At 44.4% G+C, this 27,788-nt stretch overlaps 1 protein-coding gene across 2 annotated transcripts; it reads left to right on the top strand.

The window, feature by feature from the left end:
- The first annotated feature begins 2,796 nt into the window (after nucleotides 1–2,796).
- LOC6535951 (homeobox protein Hox-C9) lies at nucleotides 2,797–27,752 on the top strand. 2 transcript variants are annotated; one of them, XM_015191990.3, is made up of 4 exons: nucleotides 2,797–3,667; nucleotides 26,819–26,997; nucleotides 27,323–27,405; nucleotides 27,468–27,752. In XM_015191990.3, the coding sequence occupies exons 1-4, from the start codon at nucleotides 2,965–2,967 to the stop codon at nucleotides 27,532–27,534; spliced, it is 1,032 nt and encodes a 343-aa protein (XP_015047476.2). In that variant the 5' UTR covers nucleotides 2,797–2,964; the 3' UTR covers nucleotides 27,535–27,752. The 2 variants fall into 2 exon arrangements, with proteins under 2 accessions (XP_015047476.2, XP_002096567.2); XM_002096531.3 differs by having other exon boundaries at nucleotides 27,458–27,752.
- Nucleotides 27,753–27,788: the final 36 nt, after the last annotated feature.

Here is a 27,788-nt window from a genome sequence, read left to right as displayed (position 1 = left end):
GTCGCGTTCAGTAAATTGTTTTCGACATTTTCGTGTCGCATTTGTGGTCGAAATCTGCATAATGAGTTGGCAAAACGCTGACAGCTGTCCCAAGTGTCGAAGATTACTCGATGATAAGGCGAGCATCGCTTGGCCATAAGCGCATTCGTCACAGATTCTCCTTCACTCTTCGGGCGCAGCTGAAAGGTTGAGGTTGGGTTGAGGATAGCTGCGAGCTGGCTATAATTGCCATGCAGTTTTGGGAGCGCTGAGTGGTGAGCTCTGATTGTTGACAACTGGCTGGCACAACTTCATCATCGTCAGCCAAAGGAAGGGAACTCGATCTCGAGCTCTGGTGAGGATCGACTTGGATCGGATCGAATCGGATCGGCAAAACAAAGGACGACATTAATGCACTGCCAGCAGCACTCTCGAAGTCGCCGAAGGGGCGTGACGAATTGGACACAACGGCAATGACTTTATTAGCAACTGACTCCTGCTCCGACATCCCCGATCGACCCGGCAGAAGCCCCGGCTCAAACCCCTGTCCATCCCCGCTCCTGGACGCCCCTGGCAAAATGACAATATGACAATGTACACAAATACGTGGACCGGGGTGAAGAGAGCCCTCCGGGGATTTGGGCTTGCCAGATGCGACAATAAACACTTTGGCTATTTATGAGGTTTAAATGAACACGGGTCCGCCATCTTGGGTCGCCTAATGAAAGGATATAGAGCCAATACGTTTGGCTTATGAATTTGCAGAATTAGAGGCGTGTCGGATCGGATCGGTTGAGGGGCCATGGATCTGAGGGCCGGCTCGAGCGGTTCGCTTACTAGGGGCGATGGCTAATTGTGATTGACAGGGCGTGTCGCGTCTATTGAGGCGCCCAATTAAGAGTCGTTCTATAATTGATTTTGAATACGCAGGCGATAGCGATTGCAAATGTTCGTTTACAAGCCCCTTCAATTTCCAATTTCCCACTTCTAAGGCAAGCAGAAGGAGAGGAAGCCGAAGCCTTGGTTCCGCAACTGCAGTCAGTCAAGTGCAGGCATTAATCAAACACCGCGGCCATCTTGCAACCAAAATAGGGGCAGGCAAGGGGATGGGAGAAGGGCCCTTATGCAAATGCAGCGTCATAAATGGCGAGGTGGAAATACATTAAAAATACACCCTTTTTCAGGGGTCTGCATAAGCTGGATTTTATAGTTAATATGCTTTTCTCGTCACTTTGTCAGCTGGTAGCTGGCTGTACTACTTTTGCTGGAACTAATACCTCCATTCGGAACATATTATTATATTGTAATTTGTCCAAACTACCTAGTGTAATTTGATTTAATCCACAGATAAAACCAATAATCATAGAAAAATTTTGCCCCGCACTTTAATAAACAGATACAAACACAACTTTGTTTAAATTGCTAGATTTCGTTTCCCATCTCGAAGTAATCAATTATACCCCGTTTTCAAAGGGCAGTGTGGGCCGAGGTAGAACCCATTATCGATTACGGCTCGCCAGTTACATCATTTCACTTAGCCGACTCTTCAGTCACATTCCCACCGGCAAAGGGCGCATTGCAGTTAAATAGACATTTGCATGCAAAGTGCAAGGAAAAGCGAGAAATAAAAAGAAAACCAGGACAAACAGCGGAGCGAAATTGAATAAAAAACTGACACTGACAAACAAACAAAGCGGGCCGAGGCGCATACAGGGCGCATAAGTGATACAACGAGCGGACCGAAGTTGCAATCAATTTGGAAGTGCATTGAGTTGAGCTGGGGTGTGGGAAGCGAGGGAAGCGGGGGAAGTGGCAAGACCAACGAATGTGTGCCGGCATAGTGCACTAAAACAAATGGAAATATGATTAAATGGAAATATAATTAAATGGAAATGGAATCATACATTTTTTGTAGCGAAACTAACGCCAAGATGCAATAACCTCAAATTTCGTATTAATACCTAATATTGATCTAAAAATGTTCTAAAAAAAATACATCACATATTGGATATAACAACAATCTCAAGCCAACAAATAACAACAATCCCTACTTAAGAAATATTAAATTCCAAGAGCTATGTTACTCTATATGTTTGTCCTATTGCGGTCGACATGTCATGTGCTTATTAAGAAATAAAAAAAAATTATCAAAGAAGTAGCTCTTTTCGATAAATGAACTTATGTTGTAAACTCGTGTTTATTGAACGAAACACGGTCAGATCCGGAAACTTTGTTTTCCCAGTGCACCAGAGGTCTCGAAACACGGATTCAAAAAGGCTTGTTTTTCCAGTGGAAAATAGATGAGGAGCCGAAGCCAACGGTACAACGAGACATCATTATTGATGACAATTGAGTGGGCCAAAAGAGAGCTGCGAAAAGCGGGTGAGCCAACAATTACGATAATTAACGCAGTCAGCCGCCTGGAAAGCGAAGGGAAAGAGAAGGAAACAGTGTCGTCAGGGAGAAAGCGGGAGAATGAGAGAGAGGGAAAGAGAGCGCATGTCAAATTGTACAAATTAATGACGTTCGCACGTTGACAGCGACTTTTGGGATGGCGAGGGGGGCTGTAATGCCCTCGCCCATCTGCTATTGGTCCCCTGGTTTGTTCTCCCTCTGTCCGTCTCTCTCTTTTCGGTTGGCACGCCCCTTTGGCGAGAGCGAGGCGGCGTTTCCAATTAGACAAGCTGCGCAGCTGCGCGAGTCCGTGACGTCATGGGTGCCAACCAGTTTGGAGGCCCCAGAAACCAGTTGAGAGAGCTTGGCCAAGAAAGAGAGGCAGAGAGCCGAGCAGCATTAGCATCGCATTCTGGCCACGAGCCATTTTCGTTGTTGGTGTTTGTGTTGCACGTTGTGCCAACGTTTTTCGTGTGACAGCCGCGCGTTTTGCCGACGCGTTTTTAATCGCCCAGTTGAAAAGAGTTTGGAGCTAAGCCGTAAGGATACAGCCAGGATGTGCTGAGTGGCCAAAAGAAGATACACCTAGAGATGCCGCAAAGAACTCCCAGTCCCGCTAATTCGGATGTTTCCGTGGGCTCCCCCAGTCCGCCGCCCATGAGATCGTTAAATATGAAACGATTGCGGCTTTTGAGGAGTCCTGTTAGCCTGCAAAACGACCGCCAAAAGTCATCACCCGTCAGGGTCAAGAGCTTTTCCATAGCCGATATCCTGGGGCGAGGGCATGAAGGGGATCGTGTGGAGAAGAAGCCGGAGCGAAATGCAGTTCCCAATGCTGCACCAGGAGAACCTGCTCCCCTTGTGCTGATCAACGAAAGATTGCAAGTGCCCGTGGTGCCAAACTGTCCTCCACCGGCTGCCCTACATACATTTTTGTCGCCCGCGCTGCTCCACAGCTATGAGCAGCGACTGGCCTGGGACTACCAGCGCCAGCTGCAGGAGCACTTCCAGGCACAGGCGCAACTCCTCCGCCACATGACCCTGAATCCCGCGATCATCGCCTCCGAGGACGGCAGTTCCGAGCGTTCCCAGCGATCGAGCAGCAGCAATGGCAGCACCGACTGTTGCAGCCCACGGCAGGCGGAAAAACTTGAAAAGCGATCCCAAGGCGACAGTAAAGATGTCCCACAGAAGTCGCCGGAGGAACAGCCAAGGGGGGTGAGCAAATCAAGTGGAGACACTCCCTTGGACGCCCTCTTCCAGCTGTCCACCAAGAACTTTGACGAGGAGCAGGGTGAGTAATTTTTAAATGAGCATACCGTGCACTCAATTGCTGTGGAAAACTATAAATTTTCTAACCCAACCTTATAGTTGGGAAATGAATGTAAATTGGTAACTGTTATTTTCGGTCTTCACTCGTATGAGTGGAATGTCATGCACCTAAAAATACCCATAATCTTTCAGAATTACTTACTCTGCGTTCGGCGGCACGAATTATCTCGCATTTTGCTCTGTGTGCACAACCGCAATCAAACTACATTTTAATATAAACTGATTTCCCAACGAGACCCATCATAACCATTAGCCCGGCCAGCGATTGATCAATTGTTGTCATTACGTCTTGATGAGATTCTGCTTAAGGCGTAAAAACAGTAGTGAGGTCAGCTTGCTCAGCCGAGGTGGCTAAATCAATTTCTGACCGGCTGGCTGGCAGCTCGCTCGGCATTGCCTTTGATGGCAATTGCCTTTCCCAGCTCCAGACCCAGACCCAGTCCCAGTCCCAGTCCCATGCCCAGACTAACTCGAAGGCCCCATCCCAGTGATATGATGCTGCTCCAACTGCGAAATGCTGCTCCAACTCGAACTCAGACTCCAGCTGGTGGCTGATGTCTGATGTCTGATGGCTCTGGCGCATGCGTATCGTTCGGCATAATTAGCTTAGCGGCGTTGATTTCTCGTTAAGTCGCAGACGCGAACCGATTTATCCCACACTCGGAACAAAAAATGCCGAGAGCCAGTGAGAAAATCATCTAGTCGATTGACTTCCACTATTTACTTCTTTAGGCAAAAACATCAAGTAAAATCACTTCAACTTCCTACAAATTACAAATAGACAATTTAAGCCAGATTTTTTAAAACAGAACTTAAATATTTCTAGGATGAAAATCCATATGTATAAGCCATAACAAGAGGTGCTATGAATGGCTTTTAAAATACATTGCTAGCTGTAGTTCCCCTATTTTTTGCGAGTGCACTGACCACCAATCCATCAGCGAACCCATAGTCTGCGCTTTGTTCATCAGCTACTGAAATTGAATTTACGCGGCGCACGTACATCAGCCAATTGGTTCGTGCTCCACTCTAGATTGCCGCATTGCCGGATTGGCGGATTGCTCGGTTGCTGGGTTGCTGTGTTGCCACAGAGCCATCTTATCAGCACCAGTTGATTTGATCGCTTGATCGGTTGATCAACTGCTACTGGCATTGAGTGCCGCCCGGGATGATTATGATTATCGCCGAGCTGCACTTAAGCGGCGCAGTTTGCGAGAATTGTATTGCATTTTCCCAAGACAGCATCCGGTGTGGAAGTGGCCATGGACTGAACCCTTTCTACGGCTGCCTCCTGCAATTTACCCTGCTGATCAAAAGCCGTAACCGTCCAGTTGAGGAAAAGATCTGAGGCACTTCCGCCTGGTAATTAGGAGCAGCGACAACTTCCATTGCAACGCCATCGTAGCCCCACTTGGGCCTGCTCACCGCTCATGACGATTGCCGGCAGATAAAGCATAAAGAGGCCCATACAGCACATACAAAATAATTACAATGAAAATGGCTGAAAAGTTGCAGCTATTTGAACAATGGACCTGTCGTTAGGTCTTGTCAATTAGGCGTACACACTATACCGAATAATGGGTACCCTTTCGCACGTTTAAGCGAAGATGAACAGTGCCAGAGGGGTTAGAAGATGTTTTACTGTAATGTTTACTTTCTTTTAATTTGTATTTTCACTTGCCTTGTGCATAGTTTCATATTTTTCCAAATTAAGCACGTTGTAAATAATATTTTATGGCTTGGTTAACATTCCCCCAATCGAAAATGGAAAGTGGCTAATTATAGAGGGAACTACCCCCTTATAGGCCATGCCCGCAAACGCACTGGTCCAAAGGGGTGGAGACTTGGGCACAAAGAAAGCCCGCTCTTGGGGCAATCAGCACGGGTTGACGGTGGCTGCCGCTGAAATGTGGGCTTCATGAAGAGCCAAGACAATTGGCACAGACAGCCGCGTTATTGAACGCACAAACGGCCAGAGCGGCGGATGCATCCCTAATTACAATTTAATTACTAAAACTTTCCCACTTGACAAAAGGCGGCGGCCATGGCAGAACACCAGAGCACCAGAAGACTACGAACGCTACGAAGACTGCGACGCACCCGAGCATGAACCACAAAACGCACCGCAACCAGATACATTGACAGGCTCTAGACCAGACGCACACAAGCGCACGGGAAGCGAAGTAAAACAAACTCGCCGAGACTCACACAGATACTCCGGCCACAATGATGATGGCTCTTCGGGTTGACAGTTGATTTGACAGATAGCAGTGTAAACATTTTACAACATGCGGGCTGATGGCGCGGGGAGGGACTGTGCGGGGCGGGGCGGGGCCAAGTAACAATAGTAAAACGTGGCCGGGTGTGAGTTGTGGTGCTGCCCAAAGAGTCGAAGCTAATTAGTTCAACTAGACGTATACTTAATTTCGAATGGGAGCAAAGTCGAAAATGTAAATAAGTGGCGGATTGAGCATAAATTATAGTTATAATTGGAAATCCGCACGGAGAGTGGGCCGGGCTGTGCGCTAACTACCATGCAAATGGATCTCAGTCAGAGCTGTTAGAGGGCAATTTTCAGTCACGTCAAATCAAACGATCCATAACCGGTCCACGTCCAAAAAGTACTCCCATGTCCCACGTCCCATCGGTGCTAATGGGTGGGGTAATGGCTTTTCGAGATTCTACTTTCCGAACAACGTGACACTCAAAATGGCATGCCTTGGCTTAGAACGCCCCCTACATTGGTATTATATGTTTATCTGCTGTGCCAGATAGATTTCCATCTTTCGCATTAGTGGCCACTTGCCCCGTAATTGCTGTTCAAATATTTGCCTCCAAATTGACGGGTATTAAAAATCTAGTTCCTGATAAAAAGAATTAGTGCTGCGTGCATCGAAACCCATACAAAATTTAGCAAAACACCTATTTGGTGGACAACAAAAACCTATCTGTTCCGTTATTTTAATGTGCCTAAAATTCCTTGGAAGCTAGGCGCAAATCTACTGCACATTCTTTCGATTAATGCGCGAATGCGCAAATTGATCAATTGCACCTGCAATTTCATTCAATTTAAATGTTTCCCAAGAAAACCCATTCAATAGGCGAAAACCTTTGGCAAAAGTCAACCAGCTTTGAGTTCACACTACACATAAATCAAGCAAACAAAAAGAAATCCCGCTGAAGTGTAAAAATAAAATTCATTTCAAATGATTAATAGCTGCACAGCGTTTCAACGAAATTCGTTCGTTAATGACATTAAAACACCGAGCGAATACTATAAAAAAATGTGATTCGCATATGTGCTTATTGAATGCTAGAAGGCGAGACTCGTTTGCCTCAATAAAATCGAGAAAAATGACTGCGGGCGCAAACTGTTCGTTCTAACGTCGCATAAAATATACATGAGAAATTGCGAAAAGCCTCCGAGCAGCCGAAACAAGTTGACAAGCCGGCGCTCGGCATAAATTCTCTAATTAACGGTTGCGCCTCAAATATTTTATTAAAAATTATAATTCGCCAGTTGTAAAAGTGGCGGAGAAATATGAGTTTGCGTGTCGGCTTACCATAAAGCATTTGCATTAAAACGAGCTAGCGATAACTACAAAAAACTAGCCGGGCTAACTTGGTGGCCCCTCAAAATTGGTTAACTGCCTGATTTGCTTTCACTAGCCCTCGACCCTCAGGGATAGACACCTCAACCCTGAGCCACGGTATTCCGGGCTATACCATTTGAAGCGGTACCACTCGGGTGGTCCGTCATCATGGGGCGCCCCTCAAGCAAATTGCATACCTCGCTCGGTCCGGTTAGAGTCAAAGTCGGAGCAGCAGATACTCGCACACTGGGACACTCAGATACTTAGATAGCCAGGTACACAGATACTCACCAGCTGAGAAGGTGTGCGAAAGCGACGCACTGAAGGTGTTGCCTGCACGCTTTTGATGAGCACTAATTGAGCTCAAGTTGCATTTTTCTTCTCTGCCCATTACCCGCGATCCGATCGGGCGGAAAGGGGTCCAATTCAGTGCTGTTCAGTTCAGTTGAGTCCCGTCCAGTCCATTTCATCCTCCACTGTCCATCGGCGTCAAGATCAAAGCCGGCAGGCCGATCATAAAGACAAGCGAAAATCAAGCATCGACAGTTGCACAAGAGACAGCAAATGAGAGAATTAGCCTGCCGGAGACCAGTTCTCGAACTCGGACTGAGAATGAAACTGAATTGGAGTGCAAGTGGATGTGGAAGTGGCAAAGGCAAAGACAAAGGCAGTGGCAGTGGCAGCAGAGCGATAGAGGTGCGAACGAGAGTTGGCCAAGGAGCTGTACATTTGGTAATAACTCCATCAGAGCAGGGCCATATGGAAGGCCGAAGCCAACTGTTACGAAATGCACAGAGTGTTGGCTACACGAAGAGAAATCTGGGTGTTTCAGATTTATTGGGAACTACATAATTAATCTACCCTTAGTCAGGGCAGTTCTTAACGATTCGCGGTATATAATAAACTACTTTTGCATATTTTGGGAAATTTAAAAAAAAAGTGTATATTTAAACATGTGCAAGTACAAACTACTAATGCATTTTTGCCCTCCATACCAGTATTAAGATTGTACCTGAATTGCCTGTAGAATGTAAAATAGCATAAAGCTACCAAAAAATATGTAAAATTCTACTAAATTTATAAAATGAAATGTAGAAGCTCTACATTGTTTTCCGTGTACCAGATGTGCCCAGAAAGGGGGCTGGAATGCGGCATTCAAGTCAGGACCTTGTCAAAGTTCTTAAAAACGCATTCGCATTCCCGTTCCCACTGCGATTCGCATTCGCATTCGTATTCGCGTTTTTGCCAAACATTAATCACTGGCCGGAGTGAAGAGATGGGACCGCCCGAGCTGTGAATTTTCGGCATGTGTCGAACATCAAAAGCCCGCGCCACGCATAAAAACCATTTAAAAACGCATTTTCTGCCTGGCCCATGGCCCCACAGCAACACTCCTCCTTGCTGACCCCGCGGCCCAAGGCGTATAGCCCACTCCGCATTTAGCCAGCAGTCTTGGCCAACAGGGTCTTGGCCAGGAAACGCAGAGCGCGAGATTGATGCGTTCACGGACAGCCCAGCCAACTACTGCAGCCGGGTGACTAGGTGGCTCAAAGGCTCGGAGGGGAAAACGCATTTCCTCGCGGCTTTTCCAGCTGCACATTATGTGGGTCAATTGGCGCCTGGTCGGGCAAAACCAGTTCTTCATCCTAGCGCTTGCCATTGTGCAGATCTCAGTACTCACTGCAAGAAATATGGTCCGAAACAAAGAAGAATAATTTTTTTATTTGAGAAAAGAATAACTAGTTTTTTGTAAGGATGACAAACTAATTAAATAATTAAGTTAGCTTCTAAGTTATTTAATTTAACTTGGTAAATTAAGTAAATTATTTCCCTCCTATAGGAGGGAATGGTTTCCAATCCCATGGTCGTTCTGATTATGGATATGTGCCAAGCCAACTGTAGCACCGAGGAACAAGGAGACAAATCATATTTACATGCCCAGGCCTTTGATGATAAATGTGGAAAAGCCAGCATAAATTAAACCATTCAAATCATTAGCAGCGATGCCGAACAAACGAGCGGCAATCGATGGTCAGAGGGGAGGAATCAGCCGAGCGGATGGGGAAATTATTCACAGCTACGGATCAGGCGACATTAATGCGAAGAAACATAGTTGCAGATGCCCGGGGTGGACCTCCACTTCCTCCCCAGGAACTCCAGGGTTCCAGTTCCACGGCCTGCAAGGTGTTGCCCATCTTCGGTTTTCGTCCATTCGCTGCGCCGACAGGTGCAGTCATCTACTCCACTTTTGACGAGCCCCGAGTATCGTTTGATACATTGTAATATAACAGGATTCGTCAGGGTTCATAATCAGGCCGCTCCGTCATAGGATCATCCAGGAACGCTAAATTGTATAGCGTGGCGGATTCTTAATGTCTTTCGATAAAAACATGAAGTGCAGGAGATCGTGCGCTTGATAAGATGGTTAAATGGGGTTAAACTATATAGTATATTAAATATCAAAGGGGACTTTTCAAAGCACATTCCAAGCCCCGTTGGACCTTATGTAGAAACAAAGGTTAAAGTGAGAACTTGTTCACAATCATTTATTGTTAAGTCTTACATTAGTTCCTAAACGCATTTATTAGTCCGAGTAAATTCGTTAATCATCACCTGTAATTTCTTCAATTCCCCAACCTCCCACTACAGTCGGATGCACAAAATCATTTCCTTCCCGACGATTGACTTCCCTAATCAGTCCATTAAGTCATTTTCACGCCTTCCCCCGCATTGTCAATACATCAAAGAAGGCATTCTGCCCTTCGCCGGAACATATTCGAGACTTCACTTTAATTCAAATTCAGGGGACGAAGGGCATAACGAATTCGGGAGTGAATAGAGAACTCAGTGATTTGGAAAAACAAGCACAAGTTGGTGTTATTGTCTGGATGTGGATGTTGATGTTGCTATTTACACGCAACACGGCTGAGAACCAACCACCAACCACCAACAATCACCGCAATAAAGCAGACCGAGAACGACAAACTTCACGGTAAAATCGAAGGAATCTGTGGAAAATGTTTTCTTCCCCCGAATCGCTTCCTCAGATCGGTATATATATAGTTCTATATGCTGGGCTGCCACTGTGGGCTATGTCAACAAAGCATTTAACACCTTCAGCGGCACAACAGCAACCCCATGTGCTGGTGGCTATTTGTGTAATCGTTTATTAAAGTGTGAAGTAAATTAATTTGACTATTCGAGATGTTTGCCGCTGTTTCCATGGCAAATGACTTGCAATCGCTGACAAGATTAATTAATCCCCTTGCACAGCTGCGGAGAAATCGAAATGAAAACTAAATGTTTGCCTTAATTGATTTTCACTCCATGGCATTTCTTTTCGATTTCGTTTGCATTCCGTTTTGCAGTGCAGAATGTTATGACACGTCTCGTTATGCCAACGAAAGGCTTTGTATTTCATGTTTTGGCCATATGCAGAACAGCATTGGTTGAGTGCAGTGCAAAAATAGTAGATAAAATATTATCTATTCTAAGAATTGCAAAACATTCATAAATTGCAGCCCTGAAGGTTATGGAATTTACCATTGCATTGTAACCAGGAAATCAATACATAGATTTATAGCCGAAATACGTAAAAACATAAGACAGTAAGTAGTTGATTAAATGTAAGTGACAATCTGAAAACTATTTGATATTGTATCATTCACTTCACTTCACTTTAGGCTTGGCACTTTTAAATTATTTATTCCCTTGCATACATGCCGATTGATTTGATTTTTCTGCGTGTAAATACTCGCCTGGTTGTTTGGGGCTGTTTCATGTCCGCCGACATTGCAACGCCCCCGCCCCTTCTGCTTCCCCTTCCCTCTTTCGGGCTTTAACTTAACTCGGGCTCGTGTGCGCACTTTTGACAAGTAATTTAATAAAGCCAGCGACATGACGCGCTGTTGTTGCCAAAAGGTGTTGCAGTTGCTGCTTAAACATGAATAAGCCACGTTAAGAGCGGGGAGCTGAGAAAGGGGGAACTGCCGCCGTTGGCTCGAGTGCAAGTCAGTTAGTCACTCAGTGGAGGAGCCGAAGCAAAGCAACCTTTAGTTTATTTTCGTAGCCGTTTGATTGCAGCTTGTAATCACAATTAAAGTGTTAAACATAAATGCCAGGGGCCAGTGGGCAACTAACGAATGTAAAAGAGACAGTCAACGAAAAAAACATAAAACATGAAATAAAGGCAAGGAGGCGCACAAGGGTTGCTCACTGGCTTATTGCTCAAGTGGCAAAATGACTGGGGATCGGCCGACGCGACGGATTTCTGGGCTTGGAGTTTATCATTTCACGGACATGTCTACGGGCTGACAGCTTTGGAATTTCGGCAGTTTTTCGATTAATTAATTGACTGTCTGCCAACAGCCAGCCAGTCAAGTTCGAATGCATTTAAGTGCTAAGTTTCATTTGCCATAACAGCGGAACGAGTGAGCAGAGCTAATCAAATGGGGCTGTTTTCTAAAAACATAAGCAGTGCTAACTTAAAATGGTGCTGATTTTCACGTCAATCCTATTGAGCCGTTGGAATTGATACACAGCAGAAAATTTTGTAGATTTAATAAAGAAAAAACAACCTCTTCTGATTGATTTTTCACTTGATTTTATTACTTTATTAATGCACTATATTATTTTTACTTATCGCTTTATTATTTTTGTGCCGAATGATAGTCTTGGGAGGCAATTCCTTTAGATTCTTCTCCACTTTTCGACTGATAAAATATGATCGTTAAGATCGAACTTTGTGTAGCTTCGATAGAAATGGTATTTAATTACACAATAAAACTTGCACATAATCGGTTTAATTATTAACTTGCTTAAGTACTAGTACTCGTATTGGCTTCAACTAACACATTGAGATTATTTTCAAACACACTGTTAAGTAATTCTTAATAATTCATTACACATATAATATATATTAAACAATACCTTATAATCGACTTTAATTATAGCCCCACAATGAATTATTCTATCAGTGTAAAAACATTTACAATGCAAATCTTGAAGCTAAATGCTTAGCCGACAGATCGCGTCGGGCCAACACCTTTACAAGTTACAAATTACAAGTCAGCATTTAAATGGCCGTAAAGTTTATGACTGGCGATCGGACAAATCGGACTCATTAAGATGCCAACCGAAGATCTGTGCCACTTTTCGAGTTGGGCGACCAGAAACCCAGATCTGCGTCCATCAGAGTCGGGCCAGTTAATTGATTTTTATGTGCCAATATCCTGACTGGGTCGTCGGACACGAAACATGTGCTCCCGAAGTGGATCGCCACTTTTCATTAATCGGTTTGGTGTTAATTTATGGCGTATCTTTATGGCCCCGACTCGGAATCAATTGCTTCCGTCTTGTGTCGTCTGTCGGCCATCATGGGGAACAATCGACCACAATCCACCCGGCAGACGTCACTTCAGAATGCACTTGAGTCTCCTTCCAGCTCCCAGTTCTCGCTAATTATGGCAATTAAAAACCACTAAATGTAAGAAAGAAACAAAATTTTCTATGGCCGATCTTCGTCGTCGCCGTCAAGTGTTCCCCCAGCCAGCCAGCCCGCCAGCCAGTTCAAGTGGCTCGGATTCCCGATGGCCGATTCCCAGGTTCCGATTCCAGTAATGAAAATTGCATCTTAATAAAGCATAATCACCGCTCCCCAAATGGAAGGCCCGAGTGTTTTGTCAAGTAGGAGAGAGCTGCCGTCGGCGGTATCCTTTGGTGCGCAGGATATTGCTCAGATACAGCCGCTGATTAGCTGATTAGCCGATCAGCCGATTAGCCAAGTGGATGGTGTAGGACAGACCGCTCCATTAGCAGGCGCAGTTGCATTACACATTACACATTATTGAGCATGAGCTACGGCAGGCAGCAACTGCAAGTCATAAACAATTTCAATTGCCGTTGCACATTCGCAACACTCAATTAACGCTTTTCAACAAAGGCCCAGCCAGCAATACACAATGTACACTATACACTATCCACTATACTACATACACTGTACCATACAACGGCAGCCACAATAACAATAATAATAATGCATTCATCACTTTATGACGGCCCCACATACAAACTTGGCCTAGACAATAGTGTCAACCATAAAGAGATTGCAGAGCCCGAGCCGCGTATCTATTAAATTATGCTTAACTATGTGCCTTTGTTTGGCCACTCAGTGGTTGTGGTTGTGGATGTGAATGTGGCTGTTGTTGGGGCCACTTAAGAATGCGGAGGCCCAAGGCTAAGAGCAGCTGCTGGACAACAAAGGAGCTCGCCATTCTCCCGACTCTTCTTCAGCACTACCACTTTCCAGGGCAAGAACTTGTAAAAATATAGCCCTAAAATATAACTCTTCTTAAATAACCCACTCTTACTATTGATTTCGCTAGCAAAATCAGCAGCCAGATATCAAGTGGATGTTGTTCCTCTCGTATAATTTGGCCAAAAGTAGACAACCCACGTAACGCGTTTTGGCAGGCACAAAAGCAACAGATTTATGTTCGAGTGTATCAAATCGTTTGTGCGAGCTCAGATGTGAAATACTTAGGAAATAAAACGAATTTTTCATAAACTCTGCTTTTGCAAGAGAGCGGGAGACTATTGAATACGGGAATGCAGTAAACATCTCTAAAATACCCTGTGATATCTAAAAATTACACACAACAGTTTAAGTTCAGAATAGATGAATAGGTTATATGTCAATATTTTAATTGAATTGCAGTATTTCACTTTATTTTTAGGAATTTCGAAGAACTCATTTATACTAACTTTTGATTATTATGAATAAATTAAATTGTCCCTTCAAGGAGATCAAATACCAAATTAGTCAAAAATTGAAATCGATTAAAATTTGTTAAATTTAGAAAAATATTCCTTATATAATTTTCCTTACAGAGAGTGAAGTACTTTTTAACTTTTACCTGCTCCTTGTACTTTAATCCGTGTTAAAACTACATCAACTTGGACTCTTTTCAAGTTGTGGGTCTCTACCCACCATCCTACTCAGAAACCAAATTGACTGTCTTTTTATGTCAGTTCAACTGACGCTGACCGCTGTATTTCGCCTTGGGCATCACGCACATTTGTGAACGCCAACGAAATTGTCATTGGGCATGTTTCCAGCCGCGCTTGCCTGCAACACGGTGCGTATACGTAATGGCAGCCTGACTGCAGCGACTGCAACTGCAACTTCACCTGCGGCCGCCGCTGAGCAAATGCATAAAGTGCTGAATTTATGCGCATTTGGCCGATTGGAGGGGCTAAGAGCCAGCCAAGTGGCTGCCAACGGGGCGTAGATTTAATTAAATAAATTCCAAGAGCGACGTCGCCTTTTCTGCATTTTTGTGCGTAAATTTGTATTATAACAGTGCTGATGTGTGCGTGCATGTGCGGCACCTGCAATTAAATAAATCTGCGCATTGTTTGCAGTGCCGTTAAAGCGGCAACCATAAATGGGACAGTAGTACATACATATATGCAACAGCAGGCGGTATACTATGTACTATCCCCAGGGGATTTTATAATGGTTTTTCCCAGATATCTTCTGCATAAAACAAATACAATTTTTGATGACCATATTCCCAGTCACGTTGTTTCAAACACGCAATTTATTTAAAGATAATGCTAAGAAAATTGTTTAAAGTCCTTGAGCTTTTTAGTAATCATAAAGGAATTAGTACCTAGTAACAATATAACAAATTTTTATTAGACCGAAGCTAAATATGTAATTTATTTAAAAATACTTACAGCTTGTATAAGTATTCCTTCGCGTGTCTCTAAAACAAATATACTTATTTTGCAGTGCACACAATGATGTGTGCAAAAAGTGCATTTGCACAATATTTAATATTAATTTATTTGGCATGTCATCCGGCGAGCCTCGCAATTACGAAGGCTGAATGTGTGCCACGCCCCCCGCAGCTCGAGTGCCGTGTCTGCCACACAAAAAAACGCACTTGCAGAATCAGGCCTACATACTTACATCTAAACCAGACATATATCAACGGCTTAACAATTGGCTCAGACGTGTCGTCAGGTGGCCATTGCCGCTTTTCCGCCGCCGATCTCCTCGTCGTCCTGCCAATCTCCACTTCCAAGCCCGTTCTTGACGCCTCGCGTGTGCCACTCCCCCGTCTCTCCTTCCACCCATCCGCCCATACGCCCACCGCCCCGCCCCTCCCTTCCTCACGCATTCTGATACTGTAATTTACGGTCTCGCTCGCAGTTTATTTGTCATGCCAACATGCTGTCGCCGTAATTATACACATAACCGTAACTAGTTTTTTGTGTTTTCGGTGCAACATGCAAAACACTTTTTACGGCCCTCGCAACACGAACGCACATCAAAAGCGCCATGCAAATGGTCGCTTGTTATGGCTAATGGCTTGGATCGGCCGTAAACGGAACCGAACCCGTTCTGAAGACCAGTCAATAGAGGACGCAGAAACAGTTAACGTGGCTATTTCGGACCAAATAGATACGAAATCGGCTGGGTAATAAGTGTATTTTGCACTTGATTGGAATCTCTTTATCTCGACGATTTCACGTTGACAGACATTTAAGAAGAGGTTATCATATATACATTCTTGGTGTTAATTAAATTTATGAATAGAGAGAAATGTAAATTATGTAAAAATGTGAATGTATGGTAAGTATATTGTTGATTTGCAACTTAAAACTTTAGCTTTATGTTGCAACAACCATAACTTAGATTGAAGAAAACACCAAGTATTGTCAGAGAAACTCGGCCTACGATACCACTTGAATTTAATAATTTTAAATAAGTTCATCTTTTTATGCCGACTTTATTTGAGTCAAATGGCTTTTGGTGCCTCTCAGCTGGTAGCCAAGTGGCATTTTTCCACCTTCCCGAGCCACGGCCATCGGCAGTGAACTTTCATTTTATGGCACTCACTAAACACAAAACCTACGAGCGCGGCCCACTGCTCTTGCTTAAAGCCGCTTATCTGGCCGGCTATATCGATAAACATAAATTATGCGATATTGTCGTTGTCGCCCCAAACCGGCGACTACAAGCTGAAAACTGCCAACTGCAAACTGCAAACTGCCAAGTGGCAACTGCCGACTGAAAACGGCAAGCGGGCCGACGCCTTTTCGAAAACGGGCAGTCAACATGCAGGCGCACATAAAAACTCACCATAATGATAACGATAATGATAACGATGCGCAGCGGTTTGTTGTTTTACAGGAAAATTATGTGTTATTAGCGCGCAGACGCACATGCACTGCGATGAGAGATGCACTTGCTCTTCGTCCTGCTGGGCGATCGCAGTGTTATAAAGATGCCTGCTTTATCACTCGGCTATCGGGATCGGCGGGATCAGCGGGATCCACGGGATCGGCTGGATTGGCGGATCGAAGATCAAGCAGATCAGGGGTCTTTTCAGGTGGTAGGCATAGTTGGTATAGATTCCAGCGCCAAATTAACTTGTTCCTGAGTTGCGAGTTCTGCTCGTGCCGCAGCCTGCGCCCCAGTCGCATGGGTACTAACGGAAATTTATCATAAATTCCAATACCTTACGACTAATGGGCGTTGATTAGCTAATTTGCTGCGCTCGTTTCATTTTCCACTCATGCCTGGCAAGTCATTTCAAATACTTAATGCTCGTTGGCTGTTTTTCGTCGTCATAGCCGTTCGATCAAAACGCTCGCCAGCACATTTGCCATCACTGCACTGAGAAAAAACTGAGCCTCAGTCTTAAGCAGCAAATAATCCAATTGATCATAAAGCGCCTTAAGTCAGAGGAAGAACTTTGAATACTTTGAAATATTGTCAAATATACATATATATTTTTGTTTAAGAAATAGAGAGACAATATAACACTCTAGAAATATAAAATGTACTTTATTCTTAAAACAGCTTATTAATGTATTAATAAAAATGTGTAAAAGTTCAGAATAATAACTTTTTTCCCAAGTGCACGGCCAGTTCATCTTCTGTTTGCCGTCGGCCCGTACGCTTTGATCTCCGCTTAGGAGCTACAAATTCATTGCTCGCCCCGAAATAATGAATGAAATCGAATCGGAGCCAAATACCGGGCTAAAACCAAATTAAATGCCGTTTTGCCTTTGTGCGTTAACAGAGTCTGGTTAGGCAACCAACAACGACGGATTAGCATAGCGTGTTGTTACTGTATCATTTTTGGCACGCATGTGCATCGGCCCCCCTTCCCGTCCTGCTATAACTGGACCTGCTATCCCGCTCTCTCTCTCTCTCTCTCTCTATCTTTCTGGGCCCAACAATGAGAAGATTAATTTATGTTATTAAGTCGGCACGGCAGCCTTTGATCTTCGCTTCTGCGAGGTGTAAGGTAGGCCAGTCAATGGCGGTGGCAATGCCGGCACCTGAAGAAACCCAAACCCCCGCCAAGAACACAGAACCCCGAACCACAAAGACTCAGAACCACAGAGCCACGAACAATCGATGCGCATTGGGATCGAGCCCCAGATCGAGATCTACACCATCCGATCCGATCCGATCAGATCCGATCTCATCGCATCGCATCCGATCCAGCCTGCGATCGATCGGTCGCACGACCCTGACCACAGAATCCCCGGCTACCTGCAGAGAGTTAGATTGCCCCTGGTCCTGGTCCTGGTCGATGGGAAATTGGTCCCAAGTTGAGGAAGTCATTCGGAGACTCCGGTTCCGACTCCTAACTTCCACTCTGGCTGCGCATCATTACATTAATTTGTAACTTATGACAGCTTGTCATAATATCAACGATGCAATCAGGTGGTGCACCAAACATAATTTGGACTATAAATCAAAGATGTATTTTATATTATAATTATATTATATATATAGTATCTAATATACCATATAGAAATATGGTAACTGAAACTGTGCTTTTATTATAAATTAAATGAAAATATTAAAAATATGAAATAAATCGGAATGAATAGCTTCTTGTTTATGTTGCATAAATGACCGCCATTATTTACGATTTCTGAGGGCGCTAGCCCTAATTTCAGTAGCCTATTTTTTTGAGTGCAGCCAACTCCCTGCCGAAAGGCATTCACATTTAATCAAATTTAAAATTGATTCCCAACCAACCTATGGTTTTTGTTGGCGAGCGCTCATTAATAAGCACTCGATGTGTTTTCTTCTTGTTCGCCGCCGCTTTGGTTTCGCTGAGTTGTCAAAACTATCGTACAATGTCTCTGGGGCAAGTTTAGCGGCTCGACGATCGCGATGGTTATGGTTATGGCTATGGTGATCATCATCAGCAGGGATCCATTCATCTAGTGGCTGCTTGGGGCATTGTTGGCTTTACATGCCGTTGTCAACGCTCTTTGTTGTGCCACCAATAGAGCGGCGGCGCCTTTGATCCGGCGGCCAGTTCAAAGCCCCCGACGAACTTCTAACTCAATTAGTGTGTAGTTTTTTAAACGGTTTTGATTACAGCGCATATTTCTTGCCCTTCTTGCCCACAGACCCCATAGACATTCTACTTATAAAGACATTAAGCCAGCAAGCCCATTCCGCGCGATGGGCTGGCCCACATTGGAGTCGTGTGTGCGCGGAGGATGATCCAGGAGTCGGAGCTGGGGAAGGTCACTCAATCAGGGCGCAGGATCCCATCCCATCCAGTTCCCATCCTCTCGGATCTCAGAGCCGCTGCCTGCCCTTTGATCGCATTTTAATGATGATGACCATTGTTAGCTGATGTTAGCGATTGCAAGCCCAGATTTTCACTTAACATCAGCCGCCAAATACCGCCGCCCCAGATCGGGAGGGCTTAAAGAGCATGCAAACATAAAAATGATGTAGTGGGGCCCATCCACCACCGAAAGTGGCAGTGATTCGGGTCCAGAGGGGGATTGGGCCAGCATGGGCTGCTCAGCGCCCAAATTGCAATGCTACGTAATTTTTATTGTCTCGCACCGCACAAGCGAAGCTCACACAGTGGTACAAATTGTGCTACAGTTGGCCCTAAGGTTGCCATCATGGGCATGTATTTCCAATACCTTTAACTACAAATGGTGATTTCTTACCACCGCAGTTTAAACAGGTTTATAATTGAACAAAGTAGGCAAACAAAATTTATTTGGGCTTTAAAATTGATGCAACTGCAGCGAATTCTTCAGGTTTAAGACATCGTTAGCTCTTCAACGTAGTAATACATTGATCGGCACTAGGCAACTTTGCTCTTATGTGACGAACAGTCGTCAAAAGAACATTTATATACGAATTTGGTGATACGCTGATTAGTAACATGTTTTGGGGGGTTATAGGTACTAACTGGTAAATTACTTCTAAAATGTTCTATATGTTTCGTCTTTATGTCCGTTAGGACTTACATTCATTGTAATTAAATGTGCCTACGAAAATGTTCCTAATTAACTCTTAAATCTCTACTCCCATGCACATTACCTTTCAACGCTGTCAGTACTGCAGGTACTGGTTTTTATCGACAGCTTTATGATTTTGACCCACTGTCGCTGCAACTTCATACCACTGCGCCTCGGGAGGCGTCGAAACATGGTTCTTGCAGACATCGCCTGGGATCCAGAGACTGGCTCCAAGCCCCTCCATCTGCACCTCCCTCCCCCGCCCCTTGTATCCGACCCAACTTCCAGTCTGCAGCTTCGTGTTCCACCGAGCCTTACACTGACTGACTTCATTGCTCTTTACGTTACGTTAAGTTTAAGTATACGTTTGCCCACTGCCCGAGCGCCATCTCGTTTAATCTGCCTTTTAGAGGGCGGGGCCATAGTATTTTATACGTGTTGATCAAAGGGAGCCGACACTTTGTCTCGGAGCCGACGCGTTGTCCCCTCCCCCCCTCCCGTTGCCCATCCAAAACTTTGCGTAGCGCATGCGCAACGGTCCGATCGTGAATCATGTGGCGGATGTTGGATGCCAAGGATGGGGATCGGGATCGGAACGGTCGGATGGTCGGGTGGCTGGATGGTCGGGTGGTTAGATGATTGAATGGATGGATGGACGGGTGTCCCGCGGAGGAGGTGTGTGGTGTGTGTGTGTGTGGCCGCGTCTCTTCCCGTCTGAGACCTACGTATACATTATTGAATTAAGGATGACCACGTTTTCGGCGCTTTGTTTCGCTGCGTCGGAATTGCAATTGATTTGCCAGCCATTAAAATCAATCAAACATAATGTCGGGGGTGGTCCACAGAGTTCACTGGCAATCACTAGTGAAAGCCGCTAGTCCAGTGTCAATTAATGATTACATCTTCAAGTGCTCTTTAGTAATTAAGAGAATGCATGTTTCTTCTTTGATATGGGTCATGTACTTTATGCTCTGGAGTCCAGACTTGAGGCTTACTTTTCCATAAGCTCGATATTGATCATATATTTTTATATTTGATCATATATTAACATAAAATTACGAGCATTGTTGTTTCTCATTTGATATAGGTCATGTACTTTATCCTCTGGAGTCCAGATTTGAGGCTTACTTTTCCATAAACTCGATTTTGATCATATATTTATACCCGTTACTCGAGGAGTAAAAGGGTATGCTAGATTCGTTGAAAAGTATGTAACAGGCAGAAGGAAGCGTTTCCGACCATATAAAGTATATATATTCTTGATCAGGATCAATAGCCGAGTCGATTTGGCCATGTCCGTCTGTCCGTCCGTCTGTCTGTCCGTATGAACGTCGAGATCTCAGGAACTACAAAAGCTAGAAAGTTGAGATTAAGAATACAGACTCCAGGGACATAGACGCAGCGCAAGTTTGTCATGCTGCCACGCCCACTCTAACGCCCACAAACCGCACAAAACTGCCACGCCCACACTTTTGAAAAATGTTTAAATATTTTTTCATTTCTGTATTGGTCTTGTAAATTTCTATCGATTTATTAAAAACTTTTTATTAAAAACTAACGCCCACAAACCGCCCAAAGCTGCCACGCCCACACTTTTGAAAAATGTTTTGATATTTTTTCGTTTTTGTATTAGTCTTGTAAATTTCTATCGACTTGCAAGAAAACTTTTTGCCACGCCCACTCTAACGCCCACAAACCGCCAAAAACTGTGTTTAAGACTCTCCTTCTCCCTTCCACTATCTGAATGACGAGTATCAGATAGTCGGGGAACTCGACTATAGCGTTCTCTCTTGTTTTATATTTGATCATATATTAACATAAAATTACGAGCATTGTTGTTTCTCATTTGATATAGGTCAGTACTTTATGCTCTGGAGTCCAGATTTGAGGCTTACTTTTCCATAAACTCAATTTTGATCATATATTTTCTGCACCAGCTCCATTTTGGGGCAGTGCAGAGTGAGTGCACATCGCCTGCAAACGATTTGTGGGTTTACCCTTTTGTGTTTATATTGGAGAACAAGTCCCCGGGACGTTGGAAAGAAAGTGTCCCACTATCCGATCGCTCGATGCATGTATGAAGAAATTAGCCATCGAATACATCTGATTACTGCCCCCAGGTACCGTTGACATGTTCTTCCACTCGCCAAATTGCCGGGGCACTCCGCAATTATTGGCCATGTTAATGTTTACAAGATGTAATATCGCAATCAAAATAGCTGCGGGCCAACATGAACATGAATACTTTACGCTCTGCCTTGACGTACGAAAATTTCAATTAAAGTGAAGGGGCAGAAAAGACCCAGAGAAAGTCCCTTATGCCGACAGCTAAACAGTAATTTCGATGGCCTAAAGGTGTCATGCAGAGAGCTCATACACATAAAAGTGTTCTATCCTGGTATAAAAATACTCAGTGATCTTGGGTTAATGTCTGTTTTATTAGCCATCCATTCATTCATAGTTTTAAAGGATTTCGAATTTTATTTCGATTTTTTTTTTCGGATTTGATTACTACAAGGAAGATTTGAGTATTTAATTTGTTTTCTCTACACAGTACAAATTCAAAAACCTTTACTAAAAGTGGAAGGTAATCACTTAACTCAGTTTTAAAAAGGTACTTTCTTGTCAGTGCCATTGCCATTGCCATTGTGAGGTATCAGACATCAGAATATAAGATTTGCCAGTCCAGAGGCTGGTCTATTAACCAGATCAATAGCGTCCATTTTTGGCTTAAATGAGAGCACTGGTGATAAACCAGGGACAGTTCCCAGATCTCCGGGGCGGTACAAATGACAACAAAATACAAAACGTTATGGGGCGCATTACGAGCGTGTAAACAAGCGGCCAACGATGACAGTCTTTCGGTTCGAAGGAAAGACCCCACCAGTCGAAAAGTCGCCAGCTCGAATATCTGGAAAGGAAAATACCAAAATTTATAACTTTCTCGTTATGGAGCCGCACCCCGCGCTCCACTTCGATCCGTAATGATAATGGGAATGGGAATGGGAATCTCCGTGGCCAGCTCACTTTGTCGGCGGCTAAATTTGTCTCATCTTCTTATATTAATTTGTGTTATTGTGTTTCGGCCTTTCGTAGGTCCAGCAACAGCAACAGCAATAATAATAATAAAAGAGCCAGCAACAAAGGTAGCCAAAAGGTATCGGGTTTTATAACCTGCTCGAACTCATCAATTTCATTGCTAACAACACGCAGACACGCCAAAGTGAGAAAAATATGCAGGGCCCGCCAGCGACTTTGATCCGGTCTGAATCATCGCGGGGATCTCGGATTCCAGATACCATACACCATATACCAGATCCCGAGATTTCAGAACCCAAATTGGGCACTCTTATATTCATATTCATTTTCGGGAGCGGGAATGGAAATTCGAGCGAGAAGGAGAGTCGCCGGCAACGTCATAAGTGAACTTATCGTGTTGTTTCGGGGTTTTCAAAAGACCATTTAGAATAATTTAACCGGGACCTACCGCTAAAAAGATCTCTGATCCGATCGGCTCACAAAGCGGCTCTCCGCAACTTCGCTTTCATTCTGTGCCTCTGAGCCCCAAACCCCAAACCCCAAGCACCAAACCCCAAGCCCCAAACAGGATTAAAATTAGTTTTTGATTACACTTTCGAGCTTCTGGACAACGCAATTTGTGGTCTGCCGCTGGTGATGCTGCCGCTGCTGCTTCTCCTTCTCTTTTAGCCATAATTAGCGCTTTTAGCCAAACTCTTTTGCATCCGAAGGTCGCCTTTGTCCTTTGCCGGCTCGAGTTGGAGTTTCGAGTTTGTAGTTTTGAGTTTCGAGTTTGTCATAACTCTGTGGTGGCGGCGATCTTATAAAGCTATTGGCAGGTATTTAGGCATCCCAGAGACCTGGGAATGTGAAATTCCTTGCGGTCGTAAATCCCCCGAAACCCGAAAAGCCCAAGCTCCTAATTGAGTCTTCCGCTGGCAGCCCGATTTCACATTCCACATGTCATGCTTTTGGCCTGCTTTCCTCCAGCCAAATCCGAGCCTCGCCACCAAACCTGCCTGCCTTTTGGCCTACCTACTCGCCTTTCAAAGGGTCCGCTGCGATCCGAAGCATTTGAAGAGCGTGTGAACAGCAGGCACCTTGTGGCAAACAATTCGAGAGTTCCCGTTCCCTGGGCATTAGCATTAGCATTAGCCTTATCCGAGCGATGCGATACGCATCTTGGTAGCACCCGAGTATCTCGACGTTGTGATCTCCACTGCCTTTTATTATGATGTTCGCTTTATGCATCCCCGTGCATCCCCGGAGATTACCATTACCACTACCACGTCTACTGCCACCACTGCCACTTTTTCGGCCGCTGGCTGATCTCGACTGATTGATTTGGAGCTGGCTTTAATTGAATCGTTCGGACTTAATCAACATAATTGCTCCGGCACTTTGAGCCTCACTCTGGTTTCAGCCTGAGCCAGAGCTCATTTTCCCAAACAATCTCGATGGATGCGAAGGAGCGGAAGAGCGAGCCGGTCGTGATCCGGCATTAACCAGCGAGCGTTTAATTAATTGCTGTTAATTTATGTGCCTCCCAGTAGCAGAGTCCAGCTAATTTGCCTAATTACCAGCCACACCATTAGCCATGCGCACCAGGAATGGGCTTCAGATTGGCCGTTGATAAGGCACGCCATCTCAAGTCGCGTTGCGCCCATGCACTCGGAGAAAAATCGGTGCACTAGTAATATCACATCAGTTAGGGATTAGTACGGCCGGCGCTGGTATCCCCTATTTACATAAAAATTAGGTTCTCCTATAGCTGTTATAATACAGTAGCAGTTATAAAATAAATATAGTAATATTAGTAGTTTACTATTATTGCCATTATTAAGTCAAGTCGTCCAAATCAGTTACCACATTTTGTACATTTATAGAATGTATAATCTTTCGGAGGAAGAATATCCAGATTTGCTGATTTGTCTTTAAATGTATTACACTGAGTGTGTTTCCGGCTGAGGAACATATTAATCCCAAATGATTTGCAACCCAACTTGACTTTTGTAGAGTGTACGCTTCCCCGTATTAGAAGCAGACCCAACCCACAAACCAACGCACAAGGACAATGCGTCATTTTGTTTGTGTCTCAATTAGCAACGCTGCCAGAAGGCAGAAGGCATAAGTTATGCATACTTCCATACTTTCAGACAACAGGAGCAGCTCCTTGGACCCATTGTGCTGGATGTCGCCGGGTGGTTAGGTGTCACCGGTAACTCTCCGCCGCCTGCCACAATGATTAGTTATGCTGATGACATTGTTTGTTTGTTGGCCACGACTCGAGGTGTAGGTGTTGACCAGGTGACCGACCAGGTCGTAATTCTTTTGCCAAACACTTTGGCTTTGCACTTCAGCTCCGTCTGGGCTGTTGTAAGTGCCGCAACTGACACACGCACTCCATGTGGTTTAAGCCATTAACCAGCCTCCGTCTTGGTCCAGCCCCCGAAGTGCAGTTTTCTTAATTAATAAAGCTCCACAAATGGCCGAAAAAACTCCCACCATGGCGAGCACCGACCAGTTTTTGGCCAACAGCAGGCTTGGCACGGCTTTTAATTAGAGGCGTGGCTAGGACGTGGTATTGATGGCTAGTGGGCCACATTACACTGGATAATTAACTAAATTGAATCGAATTCGGCTTATGCCTGTAACGGTTAATTTAAGAAAATGGCAATTGAGGCTCGAACTATCCACAGGCTTAATGTTTAAAAAGTACATTTTGTGTATCTAGTACAAGCCAATCTCGCTTCTCCCAAAAATCTAGCGAAATATTTTCCGTATCCGGCATAGATTTCAATAGAAGACCAATGTGTTTAGCCAAAGAAATTATCTGCACAAAAGATGTTTTCCTAGTCATGCAGTAGAGTAGTTAAAAAGTTTAGCTTGGTTTTTTTTGAAAAGATAGTTAATTTTATTTAACATTAGCAAAAACCCACCGAATGGTACTACTCACACACATTTTAAGTGTCCTGAGGGCATTCCTAGCATTTACCTTTAATTAACTCTTCATGTTTCTGCTCATGTTAATGGAAAACACGTTTATGTGTGCTTCCTACCGCCAAGAATGCCTTCAACCCTCTATTATTGGTGGCAAAGGGCGTTCCCCAAACAGTAGATTATCTAGCCTCACAATAAACACATCAGGATAGTGTCAAAATGGCTTTGGACCCGAATTTCGACTTTAACCGCAAGGCCACTGCGAACAGGGGAATAGGGAATAAATCAACCCCATCATCCTTGCACATTTCAAGGACCACATTCGGGTGTCTTAATTGTTATTCGTCGGACATGTTTGGCAACAACAGTGTTGCCCGCCAGGGTTTCCAGTGCGCAGCTGCCATCTTCTACCGTCGTCGGACTTCCTGGGACCTTATATGTAGATCCCCAAAATTCAACCCCAAAAACGAAGGAAACGAACGACGCAACAGCCATTTCCGTTGATACTTTTGCTGAGTACTCACGCTCATTCGAGGCGATCATTCCGTGGGCATATAAACATCGGACATTAATAAACACTCAAGCGAAAGGCGCAGAAATTGAATTGCTCGCGATAAATAAACAATTCCTAATGGGGTTGGGCTGGCTGGATGGATGCCAATCCACTGGGTTCAACCGGGTTGAAAGCCGTTTCCGCCGCGAAATACTTTCGAAAAAAAACGGACGGTAAAAACATCAATCAGCCGCCGTATTACCTTTAAACATGCCAAAAACAAATACCGGCAATCAAAATCCAAATCAAATCAAATCCCAATCCCCATCGAATCGCTTAAGAAAACAACACAGGGGAAATCATTCAACACGGCGAGGCCCATAAATGCGATGGTATGGGGATACACGAAGAAGCTAGAGAATCCCCTGCCCGCTGTCTTTATGGCCACCGATTTGGGGATGTCGATTGTCTATTATGAATTCCATCGAATTGTGTGTTTAAAATTGCCCTAACCACGAACTTTACAGTGATTGAATTGAGAGTGCCGGTGAGTGCGTAGAGATCGGCCGTAAAAGCGACCATTAAGGCATCCTCGCAATGATCTCCGGAGCCAAAAGCCCCATAAACCCCACCGGTTTACGATCATCCGTGTGAAGCATATAAAAGTGACTGATCGCTGAATAATTTACGATGCCATCACACCTTTCCGAATCGATTCCGCCGCCGATATAAATTTTAATGTTCACCTTTTGCATTGCAGATCCCGCAACGTTGAACATATTTGCCACGCGCTCCAATCCCAAGAAGAAACGCAAGTCCCGCACTGCATTTACCAATCAGCAGATCTTCGAGCTGGAAAAGCGCTTCCTCTACCAAAAGTATCTATCGCCAGCGGATCGCGACGAAATCGCCAGCGGCTTGGGCCTCTCCAATGCACAGGTGAGTATGGGAATGTCTGTAGGTGCTGGTCAAGGAGGGAAATGCGATTGAAAGTCAAGAGTGCCCTATTACCTTTGTGGGACGGAAAACTTATACGATTAACTGTTCTTTCCCATTCTAACCGCATTTGTAGTATTGTTATAACTTCATCTCTTTCATAGGGAAAATAGTGCAAAGGTCAAGGCAATTTTATTAGAATTAAATCAAGCGATTGCTTGCAAATATTAAAATGTGAATACTTAAAACACACCATCTTAATTTTGAAACGTATTCCCCACTTTGAGTAACAGTGAAGAACAACTACTTACTGTTTCTTTCATAATAGGTCATCACTTGGTTCCAAAATCGAAGGGCCAAACTTAAGCGTGACATGGAAGAGCTGAAAAAGGACGTGCAGTGCGAGAAAATGTCAGCGAACCAAAGCTTTTTAAAGAACGTTAATGACTTGACTATTTTAAAGACCCGACCAGTCAGCAGATCCCAATCGCTCGCACCACCACCACCCACATCACCATCACCCACACATGCAGATCATAGGATCGGATAGGGACAAGGATACGAGTCGGGAGAAGGACAAGGACAAGGATAAGGATAAAGAGGAGCTGCGCATGCTGAAGCTAATGACCCTGATGCGCTATTCCGATGGCAAGTTGCTATGTCAGCAACCACCGGCATTGTATTTGCCCATTTCCCTAAGGCAAAACACTGAGTAGCCTAATTTGTAAACTATTGAAAATAACGCTTTTATCTGCATCGATTTTGCCAAAAAAAATAAATAAAACCGCTTAGTT

Source organism: Drosophila yakuba, chromosome 3R (genome assembly GCF_016746365.2).
Source record: "Drosophila yakuba strain Tai18E2 chromosome 3R, Prin_Dyak_Tai18E2_2.1, whole genome shotgun sequence".
NCBI lineage: Eukaryota > Metazoa > Arthropoda > Insecta > Diptera > Drosophilidae > Drosophila > Drosophila yakuba.
Note: the sequence above shows the minus strand (reverse complement) of the source record. Positions and strands in the feature narration are given on the sequence as shown.